This window comes from Manis pentadactyla, chromosome 12, assembly GCF_030020395.1.
Source record: "Manis pentadactyla isolate mManPen7 chromosome 12, mManPen7.hap1, whole genome shotgun sequence".
In the NCBI taxonomy this organism is placed as follows: Eukaryota; Metazoa; Chordata; class Mammalia; order Pholidota; family Manidae; genus Manis; species Manis pentadactyla.
The window spans coordinates 61,647,716-61,668,665 of NC_080030.1; the positions used below are offsets into that span (position 1 = coordinate 61,647,716).

Genomic DNA, 20,950 nt, shown 5'->3' on the forward strand with positions numbered 1-20,950 from the left:
CCTAGTGTTCATTAGTCCAAGTTCCTAATTTTATTTGCAAGCAATTTTGCTGTAAGTGCCCCTCAGTCTTGAAGGTAGTCTTCTTGTCTTTGGGAGCCATTGAAAGAGACCACAGATTATTTGTTTTCTATTTTTTTTTTGGGTGGTTGGTAGTCCTAGTTTATATTTGTAAGACTCAGGACTGCATGTATGTAGGATAGATTTCTACAAATGCAATTGCTAGATTGAAAGGCAAGTGATTGCAAACTTTGATAAATAAAACCAAATCCCCTGAAAAAGGAGAGTGCCATCGGCCCTCCTATTGTTACTTCATGTACTATCAACACTAGATTTTACTAACCCTTTGAAGTTTTGCAAGTGATTTGGACAAAAAATGCTTACTTTTGTTGCAATTTGCCTTTACTTGAACAGTGAGGCTGACAGACTTTTCTTAAGTTTATTGGGACATTAACTGGGGAACAAATTGTTTTTATTAATTACTTGCTAGGATAGCCTTGTCACCTCTACATTATAATAGTGTCTTTTATTTTACTATTTTTAGAAACTTGAAAATTCCAAAATGTAAGCTATTGCTTGATGTGGGAAGTGAGGCAGGAAAGCTGTCCTGCGCAGCAGACATCAGACTTCACATGCTATCTTTACACTGCTACTGCTTTTAATCTATTACTCAAATCGTATTTGCCAGTTTCTTGCCCACTCACATTTGGAATTAAAAATTTCCATGTTTTTATGTTTCACTCTTGAAAAATGTATTTGCCTTTTATCAATAAATTGTGTAGTTTGATAGATATAAATTTGTTCACTATGTTTTAGAGCAAGCACTGGAAGAGAAATTAAAGTAAGAACATTAAATGAATGGGATATTATGCTTAAGCCAATCATCTAAATTTTATGAGAAGGATATTTCACATCTGTAGATATTTTTATACCTGCTATTCTTGGGAACCATGCGTCCCTAATCTGCATGAAGTTTGCAACAAAAGAAAGTTAACTTCTTATCTCTATTCAATTATTCCTCCAGGGCCACTTCTTTTCTACAATGAGGCATTTTTTAATATTTTTAGATTTCTGATGAAATTCTAATATAGGCAGAGCTAACATCTTTAAAATATTTTTATTAAGTAAGAACAGTTGAATTGTGGTAGTTTATATTTTAGGATTTCTGCTGGGGAGTAGAGTCAGTGGTGGCATGAATTCCTGACATATAACTGAATTTTCTATCATATAGCTGCTTTATCTTCTCACAGAGGCCCAGGAATGATGGGATGTTGTTGTAAGCTCAGCTTCCTTTTTCTAATCTTCCAAATTATTAGTTCTAAAAAATTTCACAAAAATATAAAAGAATAATAAGAATCTTACCTAGATATTTTCCAAACTAAAATCCCAATTTAATGAGGCCCTAAATGTGCCTGGCACTTTGCTTTAATGTCAGAGGATATTGTGGAGAGACTTTTCAAATTAATTGGCACAGCATTCCTGTGTAGTAGGTAGAAGAGTAGAGATGTGTGCCAAATGTGTTTCTTTCTTTGTTTTTTTTTTGGTTTGTATAGAAATCAGAAAATGAAGATACAGACAGACCTGAGTCTTGCTGAGACCCTGTGTAAAATCTTACTCACCCTTCTCATTAGGTTAGAATGTTCATTGACTTGCATGTCACTTAAATGTCTGTGTATAGCAGTGTTTTTTTTTGCTGCTTGAGAAATGTTTATTTTATGTGACGATTCCACTAATGATAACCATATGTACTCTCCTGGGAAAGGAAACTTGAGGAAGTTGATTCAGACTTTAACACTGACTTGGTCAGAAGTTGACACTTTGAAAGGCTGTAGTAAAAGTCTCACCAACACTTCGGTTAAAGGCCAGAATGCTTCCTTTATGAGAAAAGGGCAGAGATCCTGGAACACAAGGTTTCTAACATCACTCAATATTAATGTAATGATCTGTTTGTGTTTATGTGAGTGGGTTGTTAGCTGTGGGCCTGGTAAAAGGCCAAACTGTTTAAATGATGCTTAGAATGAGAAGTACTGGTTAATAACATCCAATATCAGTAGTTAACGTCCTGATTAAGTGATGATATCCAATTTTTTTTCTAAATAAAGAAAATGGCAGAAAGAACCATATTTCTTTACTCTTAAGAATATATTTTAAGAACTGTGAAGAACCCAAACACTGGCCTCTGTACCTTCTACATTACATCAAATCTAGAAACATTTTGATAGGAAAGGGGCCTCATATTAATGAAAAAGAAAGATAAAATTTATTTTTAACTTTTGAGATACATTATAATCACTTACCTAAATTAGTTGATTATATTTCCTTGCAGTGTATTTCAGAGTTTTACAAAACTGAATTTTGACCTTCTTAAAATGTAGTTAAATATATTTAAGATTCCTTTGCAATCTGATATCAAACTTTAAATTCAAGACCTTAAAGCAGATCTTTATCCTTCCTTTAGGAAGTTAAGTTATGGAATTCTGTTTTACATGGCTTCAGCGTTTCACAGAACTCCATAAATGAAAAATGATCTATCACCCATAATGCTTGAACCGAGTCAGGAGTAACTGCTGAAATAAGCTAGAAGGTGTCTGATATGGGTGAAGTATAGCCCACCAGGAATCCCTCCATGATAAACAAAACAAAACAACGAAATGTTTAAATGTGAGCTTAGGTGGTTTCCTATTTTACTAAAATGTAAATATGGCTTCAATTTTTGGGAATTATATTTTTCTGTACATTTACTCTCCATTAGTTTGTTCAATGGGTTTCTTAGATTGTCTAAGCAAAAAAGATGAGATTTTCCTGGAATAGATAAAAGGATAAAGAAATAGGAAAATAAATTGGTAAATACATGAATAATCATTGAAAAATCACCTGGTTTCTTTTCCTAAGATTAATATGCAGGCTACTACAAAATTTGACAGAATAATTTGCTTTTAATTTATTCTAATATTTTTAAAGGTAGAAAACCACTTATTCATCCATATTTTGGGGGAAATGAGGTGAAAAGTGAAGGTTGTTAGGCAAGGATGATAGGGCAGTGTTATGATCATACAGATTGTCAGTTTAAGTCACTCTGTGTATATGAAACTATCTGTGGAAATTACTAGTTAATCAGCTGGGCTTTTACAGTTCTGTTCAATGAAGACCCTTTCCCGTCTGTGGCATCAAGCCTGAGAGACTTTCCATGGGTGTTATTCAAAGTTCCCTATACTTCATCCTCAGGAGATGCAGCACCACCACATCGTCACGTGGGTGAGGTGTTGAATGCTATCTGAGTAATAGCATGGAATGATGCTGGTTGGAGGGAGCTCTATGGATGATTCTGAAGGTGCGTAATCCCACCTGGTTTTGAGGAGCCATTTCATGTGGTGGTCAGATCCTGGCTGGGATACTTTCTTTCTCTGTGACTCTGGGCAGTTTTTATATTTTCTCCTATGAGGTACTTTACATTAATATGTTCCTTTTATATTTTAATAAACCTCTTTTCATCTGTTAAGTCATTTCTATGGCTATTTGGCATGTAATCATCCATTAACTCCATAATGAGGTTGTATGAAGTCACATCTATACTGTCAAGGCTGCTCAGATTGCAGAGGCTTATTTTTGGACTTCTGATTGTTCCTGACACCTGAAAATTAGATACAGAGACATGGATTGCTCACCCCTGCTTTCTGGGTCCTCTCCCACAGTGGACATGTGCTCACATGTACTTGAGACAGAGGATGACTGGCCTATTATCTTTTCGTATCTGCTTCCCACATTCATACAACTACTCTTCATTTTATTTCACTTATAGAAAGAGCACTGGACTAGTGACCCATTATAGGAGATAATAAATGATTTAGCGAATAGATGTGTTTGTGTGTTCACACTTACTAGGTATACAAGAATTTGTGTGGATATGTGCATATATATGCTGGATGGCAATGTACAACATGTTCCCCTTGTGGTCTTAGAAGTTTGAATGTCAGGCCAGAGGACCTTGAAAGTATCTTGAGCTCTCCCATATTCTTGCTTTTTGCCTTAAACCTCTGCCCAAACAGTTGGACTTGGTTTCAGACTCTATTTCTGGTTCAGTTTCCTGGCTATGGCCTACCTCTACTCATCTTGATATATGGGAAGGAATATTGAGTCATATGGAGGTGAGGGAAAAATCAAAGACCCTTGGTTGTAAGTTTTTAACTAGACTGTGTACTACCTATAATTTTCAAGCATGCTTAAGATTGTGTTATCCAAAGGTTGCTGAACTATGTGGCTCACAGTTAAAAGTCTAGTCTGCCTCTTGTTTTTTCTAAATAAAAGTCTTATTTGAATACTACCATGTCCATTTGTTTGATATTCTCTGTGGCAGCTTTCATGCTACATTAACACAGCTTTGTGGTTGAGAGAGAAATGGTATGGTCTGCAAAACCTAAAATAATTATTAATTTGCTTTTCACAGATAATGTTTGCTGCCCCCTGATCTGAAGGAAGGTATTTTCTAGTGAAAGCATACCTGAAGAGTGTTCAGGGAAAACTGGTTATGATAATATGGTAATCCTGCTTTAATTGAAACTCTAGTCTTTTCTGGGTGAATTATATGGAACCGAAAGTTTCTTTTTCATTTAGGCTTTAGCTGTTAAATATGTCCAGAAGTTTGCATCTGTATAGCATTTAAACGGAATAAACTGTCAAGAATGAAACATGAAAAAATAAGAGTGCTGTTAAAAAAACTTGTTGAGTGTTAGGGGCTTATATGCCTTATCACTAATCTTCACATAACTGTACTATAACTATTATTATCTTGATTTTCCTGGGGAGGAAACTGAAAATTGCAAAGCTATATGTGTACTTTGCCATCACTCTGTGTCACTCTAGAAAACAGTCTTTCTTCTACAACCTATTGGCCATATGTAACACTTACTTAAAATTCCTCAAGTCTTAATTGAAGTTTAGGAGATTTTAATATTGCTTCTCTGTTAAAGATGGATGGGAGTGAAATTTGATTTATTATTCCATTCTGATTAATTCGGTCAAGAAGATTAGTCAGTCAGTTGAAGTATATTTTTTTACTTCAAATCATAGGCAGTTTTAATAGAAATCTTCCAAGCTAAATAACCTTGGATTATATATATTAAACATATATCCCTCACTAGAAATGGAACTCTGGGGATGAACAATTAGATAATTTATGGGTGTGTTTGGAATGAACTCTTCTCTCATTATTAAGAATCATTTGTATCTATCAGTAAATGATGGGTTTAGATTTCCACAAAAGTGTTTCAAGTTCCTCTTTCTTCATGAAGGAGCTAGGCTCAAATAATATTTTCACATACTAATTAATTACTAGCAGGCAAAATATTTTATTTTTTCTGGATCTGAAGTGATTATCATTTAAGGAACTCTTATTCATAAGTTTCCTTATTTTTCTACAGTAGATATCCTCTTTGGTATTGAACCAGAGCAATATATTATAACCAGTGATTCATGCCCTCAAAGGGCATGCACCTACTTGGATTTTTTTTTTCTATTTGAATTATAGTAGTATTTAAGCTGAGAAAAAACATTACGTATCCTTAGAGCAGATGTAAACTACCTAAGTATTGATCATGGTATGTCAATTTTTATTTTGTACTTTCAGTATTTTCAGAAGTGTAGAGATTAAAGGAAAAATATCTATTAAGATATCTCAGTAGATTTCAGAAGAAAAATGAACTTTATTTAAAAGCATCAGTTTTTACATTTTTTTCAAAAATCTGTTTTTGTGGGAATAGACTATATTGACTCAGATTATAAACAGAATTACATTTAAGTATTTAGTAATAAGTTCCTTTTTGGCTCTTTTAAATTTTGCAAAATGTATTGACTTCTTTGTATGAGTTTTGGGGATTCTTCCAGTGAACTTATACTATGGCTTCTGATTAGCATAGATAAAGATGATCTATTCAAAGTTAGTTTAATTCAGTATTTCATGTGTCTTAGTATGACATGTATTTTCCTTTTTGTCCTTAATGGAAGAAAGATCATTCCAAAGCTGATGATCCTTTACACAAGCAAATTTGTGTATCATAGCTTATTTCACAATTGGAAAAGATTAACCATTTTTGAGGATTATAAAACTGTGCTAAGGATACTGTACTTGACAACATGTTTTGTCTGCGAATTTTCCTCTTTTCAAAACATTTTTAAAGAAAAGAAAAAGAGTCTGTATCTTTAGCTAAATGAAGTTTGTTGTTTAAAGAGTACAGAATCGTGAAAGATAATTCTTGCTATTATACCCAGAGGATTAAGACTGCATAGATGCCCTGGATGGGAGAATGTGGATGATCCTAGTACAATATCTTTTAAAAAATGTCCTTCACAAAATGTTCAGAGCTGTCCAGGGTCCCACTGACTATTTAATTTGATTTTTCTCCAATTCAACTTTTTTTCTAAATTATCCTGACATTGGGTTTTATTGAAAAGTTTGACATCAGAAAGGATTTGAGTTTACATTCATTCCTTTGTGATTCCACAGAAAAGGCCTCTATTCACATGCTTCCTCAAAGAGTTCCTACTCATCTGTTTAAATAAATACTCAAGAATCTCTAAATGCTAGATAGTTTAGACAATATAGTTTTGAGGTAGTGATACTTTATTTTTGTACCTATGTTCCTTTGTAGCAGTCCTTCCAGTGAGCAATTTAGGCATGAAAAGAAATGCAGGCAAGTCTAAATTAGCTTGATTTTTGTTTTCAGATATACAGCTTGCAAAGCCCCTAAGTGGGTTGCCATAGTGGAAGCCAACTATTGCAGTGAGTCTGTCCTTTTTGATTGATTGGCGTAGAGGGAATTAGTAATCTGTGAAATGCTTCTTCAGAAGTAATTTTCCTCCAAGGGTAAAGGAACTTGTGGTTGCTGTTTTTCTGACATGATTTACAGCTGCTTGTTTTGTCTTATCAAATAGCAAAAAACATCAACTGAAAATGTAAGATGTTTCCTTGCTCATTTTTCACCCCCTCTGCCTAACTAAATTTCTTGAATATCATTTCAGATTGTTTTGCTCTGCCATCTCGCTTAGTGAAACTTTAAATTCATAATTTATGTTTTTATTTATGAATGAGAACCTTGCTAAGATATTTCTCTTTTAAATAGATTGTAATAATATATATAAAGATGTCTTGAAGTCAGGAACATGTGTACAGAAGACTATGTTTTATAGAAGACTTTGTTATTAGGACTTTCTAGTCATCTTAAATGATAAACAGGGATTATATATAATGTAATTAGCTCAAGATATATTCTGTATTATCTATAATAAGGCTGAGCCAAATTATCTAATTGTATTTTCCTCTCTTTAAACTTTACATGTTTACTAGAGTTTTTATTATTATTATTGTTATTATTATTATTATTAATGTGACTTGAATTTTGTTATACTCCTTTATACAATCCTGAAATGGCTTCAATACAACTATAGAATAAAATCTGAATATTTAATGATATCCAAAATCTTTTAAGATTTAGTTTTGTTTCCGCCTTGTCCCCTATATACTTTTCATACTTAATCACACATAATTTTTTGAGAATATTGAGATTCCCCAACATCTGCTGTTTCTTTAGACTTGTATGCCTTTGCTGTTGCTTTTTCTCTAATTTCAATCCTATTTCCATTCTGGCCTGGCATATCCTTACCCTTCTTAGGCTTGATTCCATAAAGCCTTCCATAACCCATCTGGGTGTAGGTAGCCAATTTATGTGCCGTTTGTGTTCTTTGTGACCTTGGTCATATTGTTATTTTGCTTCATAACACACTGTATTTCATATATATATATATATATATATAATTTTTTCCCTGCCCCACTCTATGTCTGTCTGTGCCTATTTCATTCATTAGGCCAGAAACAGTATTTTTTATATTTTCTGTTGTCCAGTACACTGTATTAGTCCTTGAAATAGAAAATACAAAAAATTTAGAGCAATCTTTATCAAAGTTTTATTGATATATGCTCTTATGGGTGGTAAATAGATATGTGGTACTTCTTGTATTAGAATTTATTGTAAATTGTAAAATAAAAAGCCATTTTCTAAAAATTTTAATATCATTCAAGTGGACCAGTAGCTATTTCCAAGACTTGCCTGATAAGGCAGTGGTGTGAAACAAATAGTTGGGATTGACCCATTTATTTTGCACAGATACTCCTAGTTGTTATTGGTAATCAGAATCCTGGAGTCTAAAATAATTAACAATGGCTATGAAGGACAGCAATTAAGGCCATTTGTCTTCCAAATGAGCCAATGTAGGTTCCACCGGTCATTTCAAATTTATATAGGGAGGGCACTCACACTATTATTCTAAAGGACAGCGGGGGCCCTGAAGGCATGTGTTGCCAAAGCAGTCATTTTAGGATTGTGATGTCCAATTATATTTTGAGAAAAACTTTCCCCTTGCCAGGTGAAGATGCATTTCCTAGCAACCTCTTCCTTGATTAATTTTAAATTAAAAATGTCATCATTTTCATGAGAGCATTTATATAAAGCTGTTGCAGGCATATTTAAAAGACAATATTAAGCTTTCAAACTGCTGAGTTTGGTTATTTATTTTGAAGGATTGATGAAGTCATAAGAATGATTAAAAGATACCCACTTAGATTTTCTGCTTTTGAAAAAGGTTGTTAGGGCTCTGGGGTCGTCTGGAGAGCTGATCTTCCCTTATTCGCTTGTGGTGCTTGCTTGTTGCTGTCATTGGTGAGGAATATAACTTGATTCATTTTCAACTTGACAAACTTTTGGTGAGGATAATGAATTCCTTGTTTACGGAGAAGAATTTATAGGCCTGAAGTTTACTACCCCCAAGCCCTCTGTTTGGCCTGAGAATTCACTGAGTTTCTTCACAAAGATCCCCATGGAAACTAAACAAATAAGCTACTTGAAAGGAGACAGGTTATTGGTTTTTCTCATTAAACCCACTGCTGGATTTTCATTAGTTTTAATCCACTTTCTTTCAAGATTAAACATATAGGGCAGTTCTTATTTTTATGACGTGAATAAGCCAAATGTGTTGAGTTGTGTGTGCTTGTGTATGTAGGCTGAGAAGCAAAAGTAATTATTCTACTTCTACCTTAAAATTACCCCTGAAAATAAAGTGAAGCAAAATGACCGATGAAAAGGGAAGAGGCTATCCCCATTTTCAAGAAAAAGATGAAGTGGAAGTAGTGAGTGTGATTATAGGCGAATCTGTTTAGAATCCTGCTTCAGTTTTTTTCCTTCGTTTTAACTCATAAGTGTGTGTCTGAAAGTATCTAAATAAAATATGAATGAGTGTATGTCACTGACCTCAAATACTTTAGACCCTATAAGGCTTTATATGTTGCATTTTGCTATTATGCGTAGATTTCAAGGTGTTCTTTTAAAGCAAGGGATTTGATAAGACTTAAATATTAACGTCACCTTTTTGAACTTGCATTATGAAGAGAAACAGTTTTCATTCTTCCTTCCTCCACTTCTCCCCACTAAAATAGTTCAAGACTATTTAGGTTTTAGGTGGTTTTGTGTACTTCCGAAAAGCCTCACTATACACGTATCTTCTATTTTTAATATTTCAAAGTCAGTGCCTCAGTCTTCCTTTAAGGATCAAACTGTATTTTATTTTTTTGCTCTTCACTTAACATCTTAGATGTCTTTCTTTTTTTTAAATTGAAGTATCTCTGATATGCAATCTTATAATCTTATATTGGTTTCAAATGTACAACACAGTGGTTCATTACCCATATTATTCAGTCCTTACCCCCATAGGAAGATGTTACAGAATCATTGGCTATATTCTCCATGCTGTACTACTGTCCCCATGACCAACATATATTGTCGTTGAGAATTTTTGTTCCTTTTTATTCCCCTTGCCCTTCCCACTTACCCACCCCACCCCCACCACCATGGTAACCACTAGTCACTTCTCAGTGTCTATGAGTCTACTGCTGTTTTGTTCCTTTTCTCAAACTGTTTCTTATTCAAGCAGAACTACTGAGAAATTTCACTTCATGTGGAAATTTTAACAAGACTAGTGATAAACAGGAGTATCATTTATTATTAAAATTATGGGTGCTACAGTACATATTTCAGGATATTTCCTTTTCCATTGCATTCTGCAGGTTTTCCAAGTCTGTTTAGAATGTAACAGTAGTCCTTCTTTCCCCTTTTTAGGTGGCTGCACTTTTGATGATGGCCCAGGGGCCTGTGATTACCACCAGGATCTATATGATGACTTTGAATGGGTACATGTCAGTGCCCAAGAACCTCATTATCTGCCTCCTGAGATGCCTCAAGGTGAGAATCATTCTGCTTGAGAATTCACCCAGCATTGGGGGAATTGCTTTGGAATATGTGGCATTTTTTATTTTAGTTATAGCATAATAGTTTAACTCTTATAAGAACCTATTGTGGTCAGGCTGTTTGACCACATTTAAGAAAGAGCCTTAATGTATTCTTTGCTTTTCCCTCAACAACTTTGCAAAGTCCCAGATTCTTCAAGAGTGCTTACTATACCTTTTTTTATCTCTGACTTGGGAATAGTGTATTAGTAATTTTTTTTCCTATTTAATAAAAAGAAAAATGGAAATCAAACCAGGAAATAAATAAAAAAGAGAACAAAAGACTTTTAAAATAACCTAAAATGTGAGTGAGAGTAGTTAGCTTGTACCTATTTAGTTAAATTATGCAGATTTGATCTAATCAGACTGAAGGGAAGGATTTTTATTCCGTGGTGGGGAGGGAGCTTATCTTTTCCCACTGGTCATGAGCATGTTAGTGGCTGTGAATGGAGGCAGCCTGGAGACCAAAATAGTCAAATGGAGAAGGTATTTTCTGAGTGACTTTTTAGTTAAGCCCTGTTTATCCTTTACCTAGACATTGTTAGATCCTTTGATTTTTGGTTTTGTGTAATACATTTTATTACCGTTTAAGTCAGTTTGAGTTGTGTTTTTCACATTAACTAACATGGGATACTAATATCTACATAACATCATGTACTACCAGACTAGTACATGTGCTTCTAATTCTACATATTAATTTGGAACTAACTCCAAGTTCTGTGCATGTATATATACAAATAACTTAATGCAAAAATTGAAAATATAAACAGGAATATTAAAATACAGTAGTAATGAGAATGAGCTATTCTTCCAATATTTTGAAATTGGTATATAATTGTGTGTTATATAATTATGTGTACATGATAATAATATGCAATATATTTAACTGATAAAGTAATATAGTATATAATAATATATTATATATAATCATCATATAATTACAGCATATAATCATTTATAATTGATGGGCTGACTGCCTGTTACTAATAATTTAAGTTTTAAAATATATGTTCAGTATTTTTAGTATGATTATTTGTGAATACGTTATCACTAAATTTTCTACAAATTCAGGAAGAGTTTCCTAATCTGAGTGTGAATTTTATATATGACAATTTTAGACATACCATTAAAGATGAACATGTCAATTCTGGTGATTTAAGAGAATAAATTTATCAGTAGCATCCCTGAACTTACTAATATGATATAAAAGCCGAAAAAGTAAAAATAGCCACAATAAACAACAATACACCACAAGTACACAAAGTAACCAAAACCAAACCTAAAAGTTACATTTCCAAAATATGATTTGTACATGAATATAGTAAATACATCCTTTGAAACTTTATTGGTCTATGCTGTGATGTGTTCTTTGAAAGTAGGGTGAATTAAATCTGCTTTCTATTCTAAATTGTCACCCTGTGTGCTGAGGAGGCAAATGGTTATTTCTGAAGCTAACCTGAGCCATAATTTCCTTGTCAGAGAAATAAATTGGTACTAGGTGGCTGACACCCTTTGCTTTTTATGTTTGACCCCTGTGTTGTCAGCGACTCCTATAGTTTAGTGCCAAGGTTTGTGTTTTTCCCTCAAAGTTACATAACCTTATTTTCCTGGTACCTTTTAATTAAAGAAAAACTCCTGGAATATTTCACCTGAGTTTTCTCTGTGGTATATTTAGACTGAATTTTTTAAAATATAAAATTAAAAGGGGTAGGCTGGGATGCACACATTTTGACTGTTTATCATCAGAGAATAATCAGAAAGATGTTGATTTATGGAAATGTTACCATTATTAATTACCATTGAAGATGGATAATGAATAGCTGAAGAGATACTGTTCAGATGACCTTGTTGGCTCACCATTGATGAACAGCTTAATCAGTAGTTACAGGACAGGATGATATGCCCAGAAAATGAAAGTGTTTGAAATTCAGCCACATCTTCCAATTAATAGGACATTAAGTAATTAATCATGCAGAGGAGGGAAAAAGGTCATGGCCACTTTATTTTTGCCAAATGTAACTTGTATTTAGTCTTCAGAGAAGGTGAAAGAAAGCACCCTGTGTATATTCTTCCTTTATTGTTGTCCTTTTTACAATATATAATGTTTTCCTTCTGATATTCCTTAAAACACTCACTGAACTTTGTTCATAAGTTGAAAAAATAAGACATTCAGATTTATCCTATTATAATTCTATCAAATATCCATCTATTTCACATAAATAGTCAGGCATGCTTACTTTTTTTCATTTATTTAACAAGAAACCTCAGACATTTGTCAAACCTAAGTTAAGAATGCTGGGTCTCTGATGCAAACTTGTTATTGAACTACTGAACTCTCTATACAATACTGGAACATTGTTAATTGGCTTGTGTTTATTGACCTTTTTGAACTGGAAACATAGAAGGTAAGAAGAAAGACAAGGTGTATAAATTAGTGTAGAATAAAAGAGATGGGTAGAAAAGAATGAAGAAAAGAAGACAATTATTTCTCCTTGTTTGAAGGCAAAATGCTATCAATAATTGCTTAAAGTGTTCTTCAGCAGTTCCTAGCCCCCCATACCACCTTTGTCAAGTGGCAATAATGACAGTGGCTGAAAGGTCTGCTAAGTACATTTAAAATAGCTTGCAAAAATACTGAGTATATCCTAATAGCATGTAAAAATACTGAGTATATCCTAATGGCCAAAAATCATATGAAAGTATGAACACCTGGCTAACTCATTTATTAAGGAAATGGGAATAAAAATAATGATATAATACATTCAGCAGAAAGACGAAAATCAAAATGTCAAGGTTGGTGAGAATATGGATCAAGTGATATCCTCCTATACTACTGGTTAGAGTGTATATCTGTACAACATGACGGCCCAGCAAACCCATTCTTGTGTATAAGCCCCACAGAACTGACTAGACATGTTCTCCAAACAACATGTGAAAGAATGTTTACAGCACTAGTATTCATAATAGTCCCAAACTGAAAATAACCCAAATGTCTGTTAATAGTTCAAAGGATAAATAAGCAGAGGTATATTTATATATTGGAATATTATACAGCAATGTAAAGGAACAAACTAATGTTATATATGGTGTGATGAATTTTACAAACATAATCTTGAAGGAAAGAAACTGTACACAAAAAGGTATGTACTATATTTTATTTATATAAATTTCAAAAACAGGCAAAACTAACTGATGGTGTTAGAAGTCAGAGTATTATAAAACTGCAGGAGGCGCTGACAGGGGTAGGAGATGGTTAGTGCTTAGAAGGTAGCATCAGTTCAGATTTTAATGTAATTAGAATACCTTCACATAATTTTAATATTTATTTGCCTTTACAAATGATTTCACCTATTGATTTTGGATATACTACCAAGGAGTAAACACTTTTAGAATTTCTCCCTCTTTCATTCTGTCTTTCTTTGTCTCTGTCTCTGTTTCTCTCTGTTTTGTCTTTTGCTTGTCAAATTAATCACAATCTTCTACTACTCGAAAGTCTGGTATATATAAAAAAAACAAACCTATGGAGAATAAGGGATGTTGCATGGAACTGGAAATTGTTCTTTGATCTCAAATACATCTGTGTCTATTACCTTGTTTGTCAAATATATTTTTACACTTATGACTTCATATAACAAATTCGTCTGACCATTTTACCATGTGTTCCATCCTAGATGTGAGAGTAAGAAAGTATGATTGACATCTTCTCCTGTAATTATATCTACTTTTCTTTTTAACAGGTTTTTGTAAAATGACTAATTGAATTTTAGTGTAGATTCTCTAGAGTACCCACTTGACAGTATTTAAATTCATGATTACATTGTATCCCACCTTCAATCTGGTACTTTTCACTGAGCTGATGTACATCACTGCACAGAATTCTTTCTGTTACGTGCACACTCACACACACACTATACACTTAGTAAAAAATAAAAGCCCTCTCATTAAATTAATCTGAAGAGTGAAGTGCGAAACCATTCCTCCTCTGTTATAAAACTTAGTGAGGTGTGATTCCATAGTTTAAGGCCTTCCTAGATCTCAATTCTGCCCTTTTGTCAAACCCCAAACTAAATCATAGAGCACATGACATTACACAGAGAAGGGTGAGGAATGAATAATGTCATTAAGAAATGTGCCTTTATATTAATGTATTACTTTTAGAACTGTGTTTTCAGTTTTTATCTCAGAGTTTAAACATGAATTCTTAGCCAGGTTGTTAAAATAAGGCTTGTCTTCTTCAAATATTTATTTGGAGAGACTAAATGTGTTTGTATGTTTAATAGGGAGCATGGATTGGTCACATTATTCTGTGCCTGGCTTTCTTCTGATGGTGTGATGTGAAAATCAAACAAAACATTGGTGTCCACAATTTGATTAATATGAAAACACATATAGGTAACACAATTTCAGCTAAGATTCTTACATAATGATAATAGTCTTAGTTTTGTAAGAGAATATTTAGTTATGAATTATGAATTAACCAAGCAATGTTATGCATGCAGCATATCACATTTTAATGTATCTGAGGAGAAATTTCAAGGGAGATTTTGGGTTGATTTACCTTGTCTAGCCCATAATCCATTTCACTGGGAACCTTAATCACTCCTTAAAATGAGTGGATCACCTTGTCTAATATTTTCATCACTCTGTTACAGACAGTTGATTATAAGACATATGTTTCTACAAGGTTGTAACTGTTCACATATCTGAACTAACAGAATTCTTTGATGGCAGACCTACTAGAGCCAAACTGTGGCAGAGCTTGGTAGAATAAAGTTATGTGCATAGAGTGCTGGTAAAGAGAAACTGAGTTGCAGCATTACTGCTGGTTTCATCTGTGTTAAAAGACAGAGCAAATCAGGCCAAAATGCTAGTTTAATTTTCTTTTTGTCACCTAGTTATCATTGTCTGTTAATACGACCAAAGATAGTATGGATGTGAATCTGTGCAGTTGTTCTAATGAGAACTGAAAAAATGGATGGTAGGAGGGAGAAGGGAAGGAGGACAGATAGGGGGGACAGGGGAAGGGAAAGGAATCACAGCATTGGTTTGTTAGTTCAGATGGATGAACCTCTACATGTTGAACACAAGTGTGAGATTCTAAGGTGACAGAGCCTGAAAACCTCAGAAGTTTAAAGCTGCAATGCTATGCATCCATCAACGATTTTCAGATTTACTTTTTAAACAATGGAATTCTTTTTTGAGCAATATTTCCCAGTACCCACATACGGAAAGTTGATAACAAGGAGCCAAAGGTCCTGTAAATCTCCTTGCTTTGCACTCCTGAAATCCCTATCTGTACCTCTTTCCTCCCACCTGTCTAGTTCCATCAAGATTTCTTCTGTGAAAAACTTAGAGATGTAAGGCTCCAAGGCACAGTTTGAATAATGGTTTAATGCACACTCAACACTTTCAGAGAAGCATCTCTGAGATGAAGGCATTTGTTACCACGAGCTATGACATGATGGTAGCCTACTGGGTTTCACTATACCAGAGCCATGGTATATTTTTATAATCCTCACATGACCCCTATAAAATCAGTGAAATTTTAGAGATAAGTAGAATGAATAACTTGCTTAAAGCTACTCAGTCACAGGATTTGAATTTAAGATTGTCTAAAATAAAAATGACTCTTGACACACTACCAGTTCTGCTTCATAATTGTAATATAGCTAATTAATTTCCTTGACTTGGCCATGGACATTTAAATCCATGATAAAATGAGCTATGTATTAGATTTAATCTACAATGATTTTCTATTTCTTCATCTAAAATTCTATATTTCTTTCTAAAATTTAAAAGCATTTGGATGTCTGTTAATGTTCACATGAAATGGATTCTGAGACTTACTGTTGGAATTGCAGCTAAGCTTCAGGGTTTCCTCCCTGATACTCTCATCCCCTCAGGAGATGCTTTGTCCTTTCTTTGATTTACCTGTGTGTTATTTTTAGTCGATGAACACTTGCTGCCTGTGTAAGCAAAAGTTTAGTAACACATGTGTATTATCTGCTGTCTCATTAGAACATTTATGGTAGAAGAAAATTCATAGACTAAAGGTATCAGACTAAAGTTCAGGGTTTAAAAATAATTTTAAGACTTTGTTTGCAAAGGTATGTTTGAGGCCTAGAATTATGGGCTTATTTCAATGTGCTCATCCATATGTTATTATCTATCTGTTGGTACTTTTTGTCCACAGCACAGAGCTGATAGTTTACCACATGTGAATTGCTTATTAAAAACAGTGGGAGCTGCAAGCATTGAGGGGTCAGAGAGTGAAAGGCTGTAATGGACTGTGTGAAGGATGAGCCACTTCATGAAGGCTGCTTTTTAATGTAAGGACTATTACCCTTGTGGACATAAATGCAGCATAAAGAATGTCTAAATTACAGTGGACAGAAATGGCATGCTGAGACAGGAATATTTTCCTGATGTTTCAGGTTCATAATGCATCTAAGGTAGATATGTTCCAATATATCTTAGGGGAAAAAACAGCCTAGTATTAAAAAAAATGAAAAAAAATACTGGTGTCAGTGCTAGAGAATTCCCAACCTCCTAGAAGAATGAGGGGTAAGAATGCAAAGTAATTTCAGAGACATACAGTTAGCTTTAACTTGTACCTTAACATCAATACATAGTCCAAAGAAACAAATTAACTTTTCTTTGGTGAGGGAGGGAGAGTGGGACTAAAGTACAGTTAGGACCTTAAACTTTTCCTCTCCAAAAATAAATTTACCTTGTCATGGATAAATAACTGTCTTAGACATTCTCAGTTTGAAAGCTTATTATCTTTCAAACACAAGAAGAATACCAGGAAAAAAAAAATGAACAAAAAAGCAATGAAAGGCATGTGATTAAGTTAAGGATTATTAAAAAATATGGGATGTTAATTATCTTATAGTTCATGGAAAAATATAGAGCTGTGCTTATATATTTAATTTTCATTACATAAAAAGATGCTTTTAGCCTTTTGGGAGATTTTCAGTTTTTCAAACCTAATTTCTGCCAATTGTATTATGGTATGCTGTACAGACCTCTTCCCCTTTCCAAAAGAAAATTATTGATTGAGAAATATTTCTTAAAAAGAAATGAATGTTTTTATATATTTAGGACACGTGACAACTTATAAATGCCAGCAGCATTATGAAATTTTTACCTAGGGACATAGTTGAAAAAGGTCTGCTGACTCCTTTAGGTTATGATAACACAATTAAATAGGACAATTCCACAAATTTGATAAAGTTGGTTATATATTTCTATACTTCCTCCCCTCCCCCCAGTTAAATCATTGGTGACTTAAACAGGAAAGTGGAATGGCAAATTTGGGTATAAAAACATATTTTGAATGTGTATTTTTTTATCCAAGCCATGTTAGACTTTGTTGATATTAAAAAAAAAGTACTTCTGACTACTTCTAATTCCAGGCATTTTAAAAATATGTCATTTCACTTAATCCTCACAAAAGCCCTTTGAGGTATGTTTTAATTTCATTCTGTAGATGAGGGAAGGGGGGAGGTTCAGTGTGACCAAACTTTGCCAGAGGTATCATGTCTTGGGAAAATAAAGGTTAGGAATCCAAGTATGCAGAGATATAGGAGAAAGACCTGACTTTTTAAACTCTGTTTAAGCAAGTATAAGTAGAAATCCTTCTTTAGAGACTGCAGAAAAATTCAGGACTGATGTGGAAGTGTGACAAAAGTTTTATTTCTTACACTTTCTCCAGCTCCAAGTAAAGGAAAGCCCAACTTAAAATGTGTTTAAACCGAAAGAGGAGCTGCTTTTACAAAAAAAGAGGTCCCGGATTGGCTAGTTAAGTGGCTCAGTGATGTCTCAAGAATTCAGGTTCTTTAGTGTCATCCGATAGCTCATCTTTTTACCACAGACTAGCTCCTCTCCTGGTAATAAAGTCAGCAGCTGTTCTGGGTATTAACTTCAGACATAAAGAAAAAGAGGTTGTCTCTTCATTATGTTTGTTTTTTAAATAAACATAAAGAACTTTTCTGAGGTGCCCATTAGCAGATATATCTTTTTGTTTAATTGGCCAAAATTATGTCACACACTCATGCCTAAACCAATCAATCATGGGAAACGTCCTCCCACACTTGGAGATGAGGCTAGAGTTAGTGCCAGCTCCCCCGGTGTACACGGCCAGCCAGAATTTAATGGCATAAGGATAGGGTAGATATTGGGTAGGTAAACAACAGTGCTTGTTATAGAACTATTTGATGCAGATGTGGTAGGATAGATGAGGTAGTAGAATTTCAAAGCTGTGGGATTTAGAAGAGTGGACAAATAAAGCAGTTATTAGAGCAGCATGATATTCTCTAAAACATTGCCATCACACTGTCCCTTTTTACTTAATTTCAAAGCATTTACTGGATCTGTAATTTGAGAAGTGGAAAATCTCCTGTCCTTAGTAAATTTATTTAAGTTTATAACCTGCAGTTGTTATGATTGAGAATTTTTGTGTTCTCTCTTATTTTCCTCCTGAGTTTTATGACACAGAAGATATAAGACAACATATTTTTAAAAAACTCAAAAATTAATAATGAGTCAAGTGTTATATAATGTGAAGGTGCTAAAGATATATTTAATTTTACTGATGGAAACTGCAGGGTAGTAAGTCTGGTTCAAAAGATTATAGAAACAAGGGAAACATTTATAGCCACTGAAAGATTGCTGGAATAAGATTCTTAATTTTATACTAAATAGATTAATGTCCAACAGGGCAATAAATTTAAAATGTTTGAGGTTATCTTTACTACCAAACAATTCATTTGTCTCTCTACTGGATAAAATATATTCGCATTATTATCATATAAGTGTCATTTATACTGCCATGAGCTCTATACAAATTAGCATCTCCTCTCAAAGGTTTATAAAATATCTTCATACTGATAATAGCTTGGACAAAGCTGTGTACTCAAAGAATTAGCTAATCCTTGGTGTAGGGTATGCAGTCATTCTTTTGTCTAGTTGCCAAGTTTTGAACTTCTTCCCCTTAACAGGTCCCCTTTATGATCATAAATTCTTTGCATAGATACTTGTTAAAAACAACAAAAAAAGATGGTTTTATTTTGTTTTGGTCTGATCTATTTACATAGGTACAAGATGTGTTTATTAACAAATATAAACCTTGTGGTAGGATCAAAATACCTAGTGCCATATATGTCAAATAACTAGTAAGTGCAGAAAGTTAACTTGTGTATGAAGGTTCATTAGAAATCTAGGATTGCATTTTAAATAGCTTCTATCACTCTAAATTTTTTTTTAATCTCTATTTTTTATTCTTTTTCAGAAGCTAAGAATTCAAACTCAAATTATTCATCTCTACCAGTGACCCCTGTAGGACCTATAAATGTGGATGAATTCATTTTTTATGTCTCCCAAATCAGCTGAGATTCCTAACCTGCCAGTAATTGACCTTCCTTATCTCCTCTTAAGCTGGGAACCTATAAACTTAAACCAAATAACAGACCTGGTTACTGGGAGAGTTTTGTAGGTACTGGTTCCACATATGAAATATAGCCTTTGGTGCTTTGGAGGGCTTACATGTTTCAGTAAAAGTTATTCTTAAATATAACATTGCATAAAACTCAACTCAAATAATTTGGTTGCATAATTAATTTGTCTGTTAAAAAGAAGGGCAAGTCCTTCTTATACCTACCTTGTTAACTTCTTTGCTCTGAAAAGTAAAGAAAGTTAGAAAACGGATGTATTCCTGAATTTCTGAGGACTTTTTTCTAAGATACTATTTAAAGTTCTATTAAAGTAAGGGTTAGAGATCAGGAAGAGCTTTATCTTTATCACATACCAACCAGAAAATAGAACATTAAAAATATACTAATAATCTTCCAAGCAAGTAATTCCAATTAGATTTCCCTCATCAGTTCATTAAGTTATACTTAACTAATTCATAGGGTTTTGAACAGTGGGATTGTAGTCTCTTTCAGGAAGTCATCAGCCCTGGAAATTCTGCCTCTGTGTCCTGGTACAGTCTGATGTGCGTTATCAGCACTGACATTTGTGCCCATGAAGCTTTTTTTGAAGACATCAAAGCGGTATCTAGTCCAGTCTGTTCCACTGAGGCCATTAGTTGAGGACCAATTTCTAGAGTTAAAGCTTGTAGCATTGCCTGTAGGCCAAGTATGGGAAGAACGCAGAAACTATTTGCTGATAAAACTGAATGACTGATTAATTTATTACTGTAATCAGCAATATTTGAGTGGAGGAAAGTTCTCCAAAGGGATACTGGACTCAACTACTTCTTCAGAATTTAATTACTTGTTTCTCCTGAGGATAGGGTATATGGACAATAAGGGTATTATCAGATCTCAGGTTCTTTCTATAAACTGCATTATCTTGGGCACATACTTTATTTCAGTAATATTTACCTGAAGAAAGTTATTGTACAGAAGATAGAACTTTTCTGATTTGGAGTCGTTTCTGTGCTCCTCTTGCAATCATATTGAGCTAGTCAAAATGTGTGGAGCATACCAAACAACTTCACTCGTTTTTAGTTTCCCTGGCCTCATAAGGTAAGGTGACAGATTTTTGTGGTTGTTCAAACCTGTATAGGAAGTTCCACAGTTTATAAGAAAGACTTTTTAAAGGTTTGTTTTTCTGAATTAG

General features: G+C 33.8%; 1 protein-coding gene across 7 annotated transcripts in view; it reads left to right on the forward strand.

Moving 5' to 3' along the window:
• Positions 1 to 20,950, forward strand: part of PTPRK (protein tyrosine phosphatase receptor type K) — a 582,621-nt gene that overhangs the window by 126,012 nt on the left and 435,659 nt on the right. For all 7 annotated transcript variants that reach the window (XM_057489274.1, XM_036903846.2, XM_057489272.1 and 4 more), the window contains exon 2: positions 10,158 to 10,280. In XM_057489274.1, coding sequence (XP_057345257.1) covers positions 10,158 to 10,280 — 123 coding nt within the window. The remainder of the gene's footprint in view (positions 1 to 10,157; positions 10,281 to 20,950) is intronic.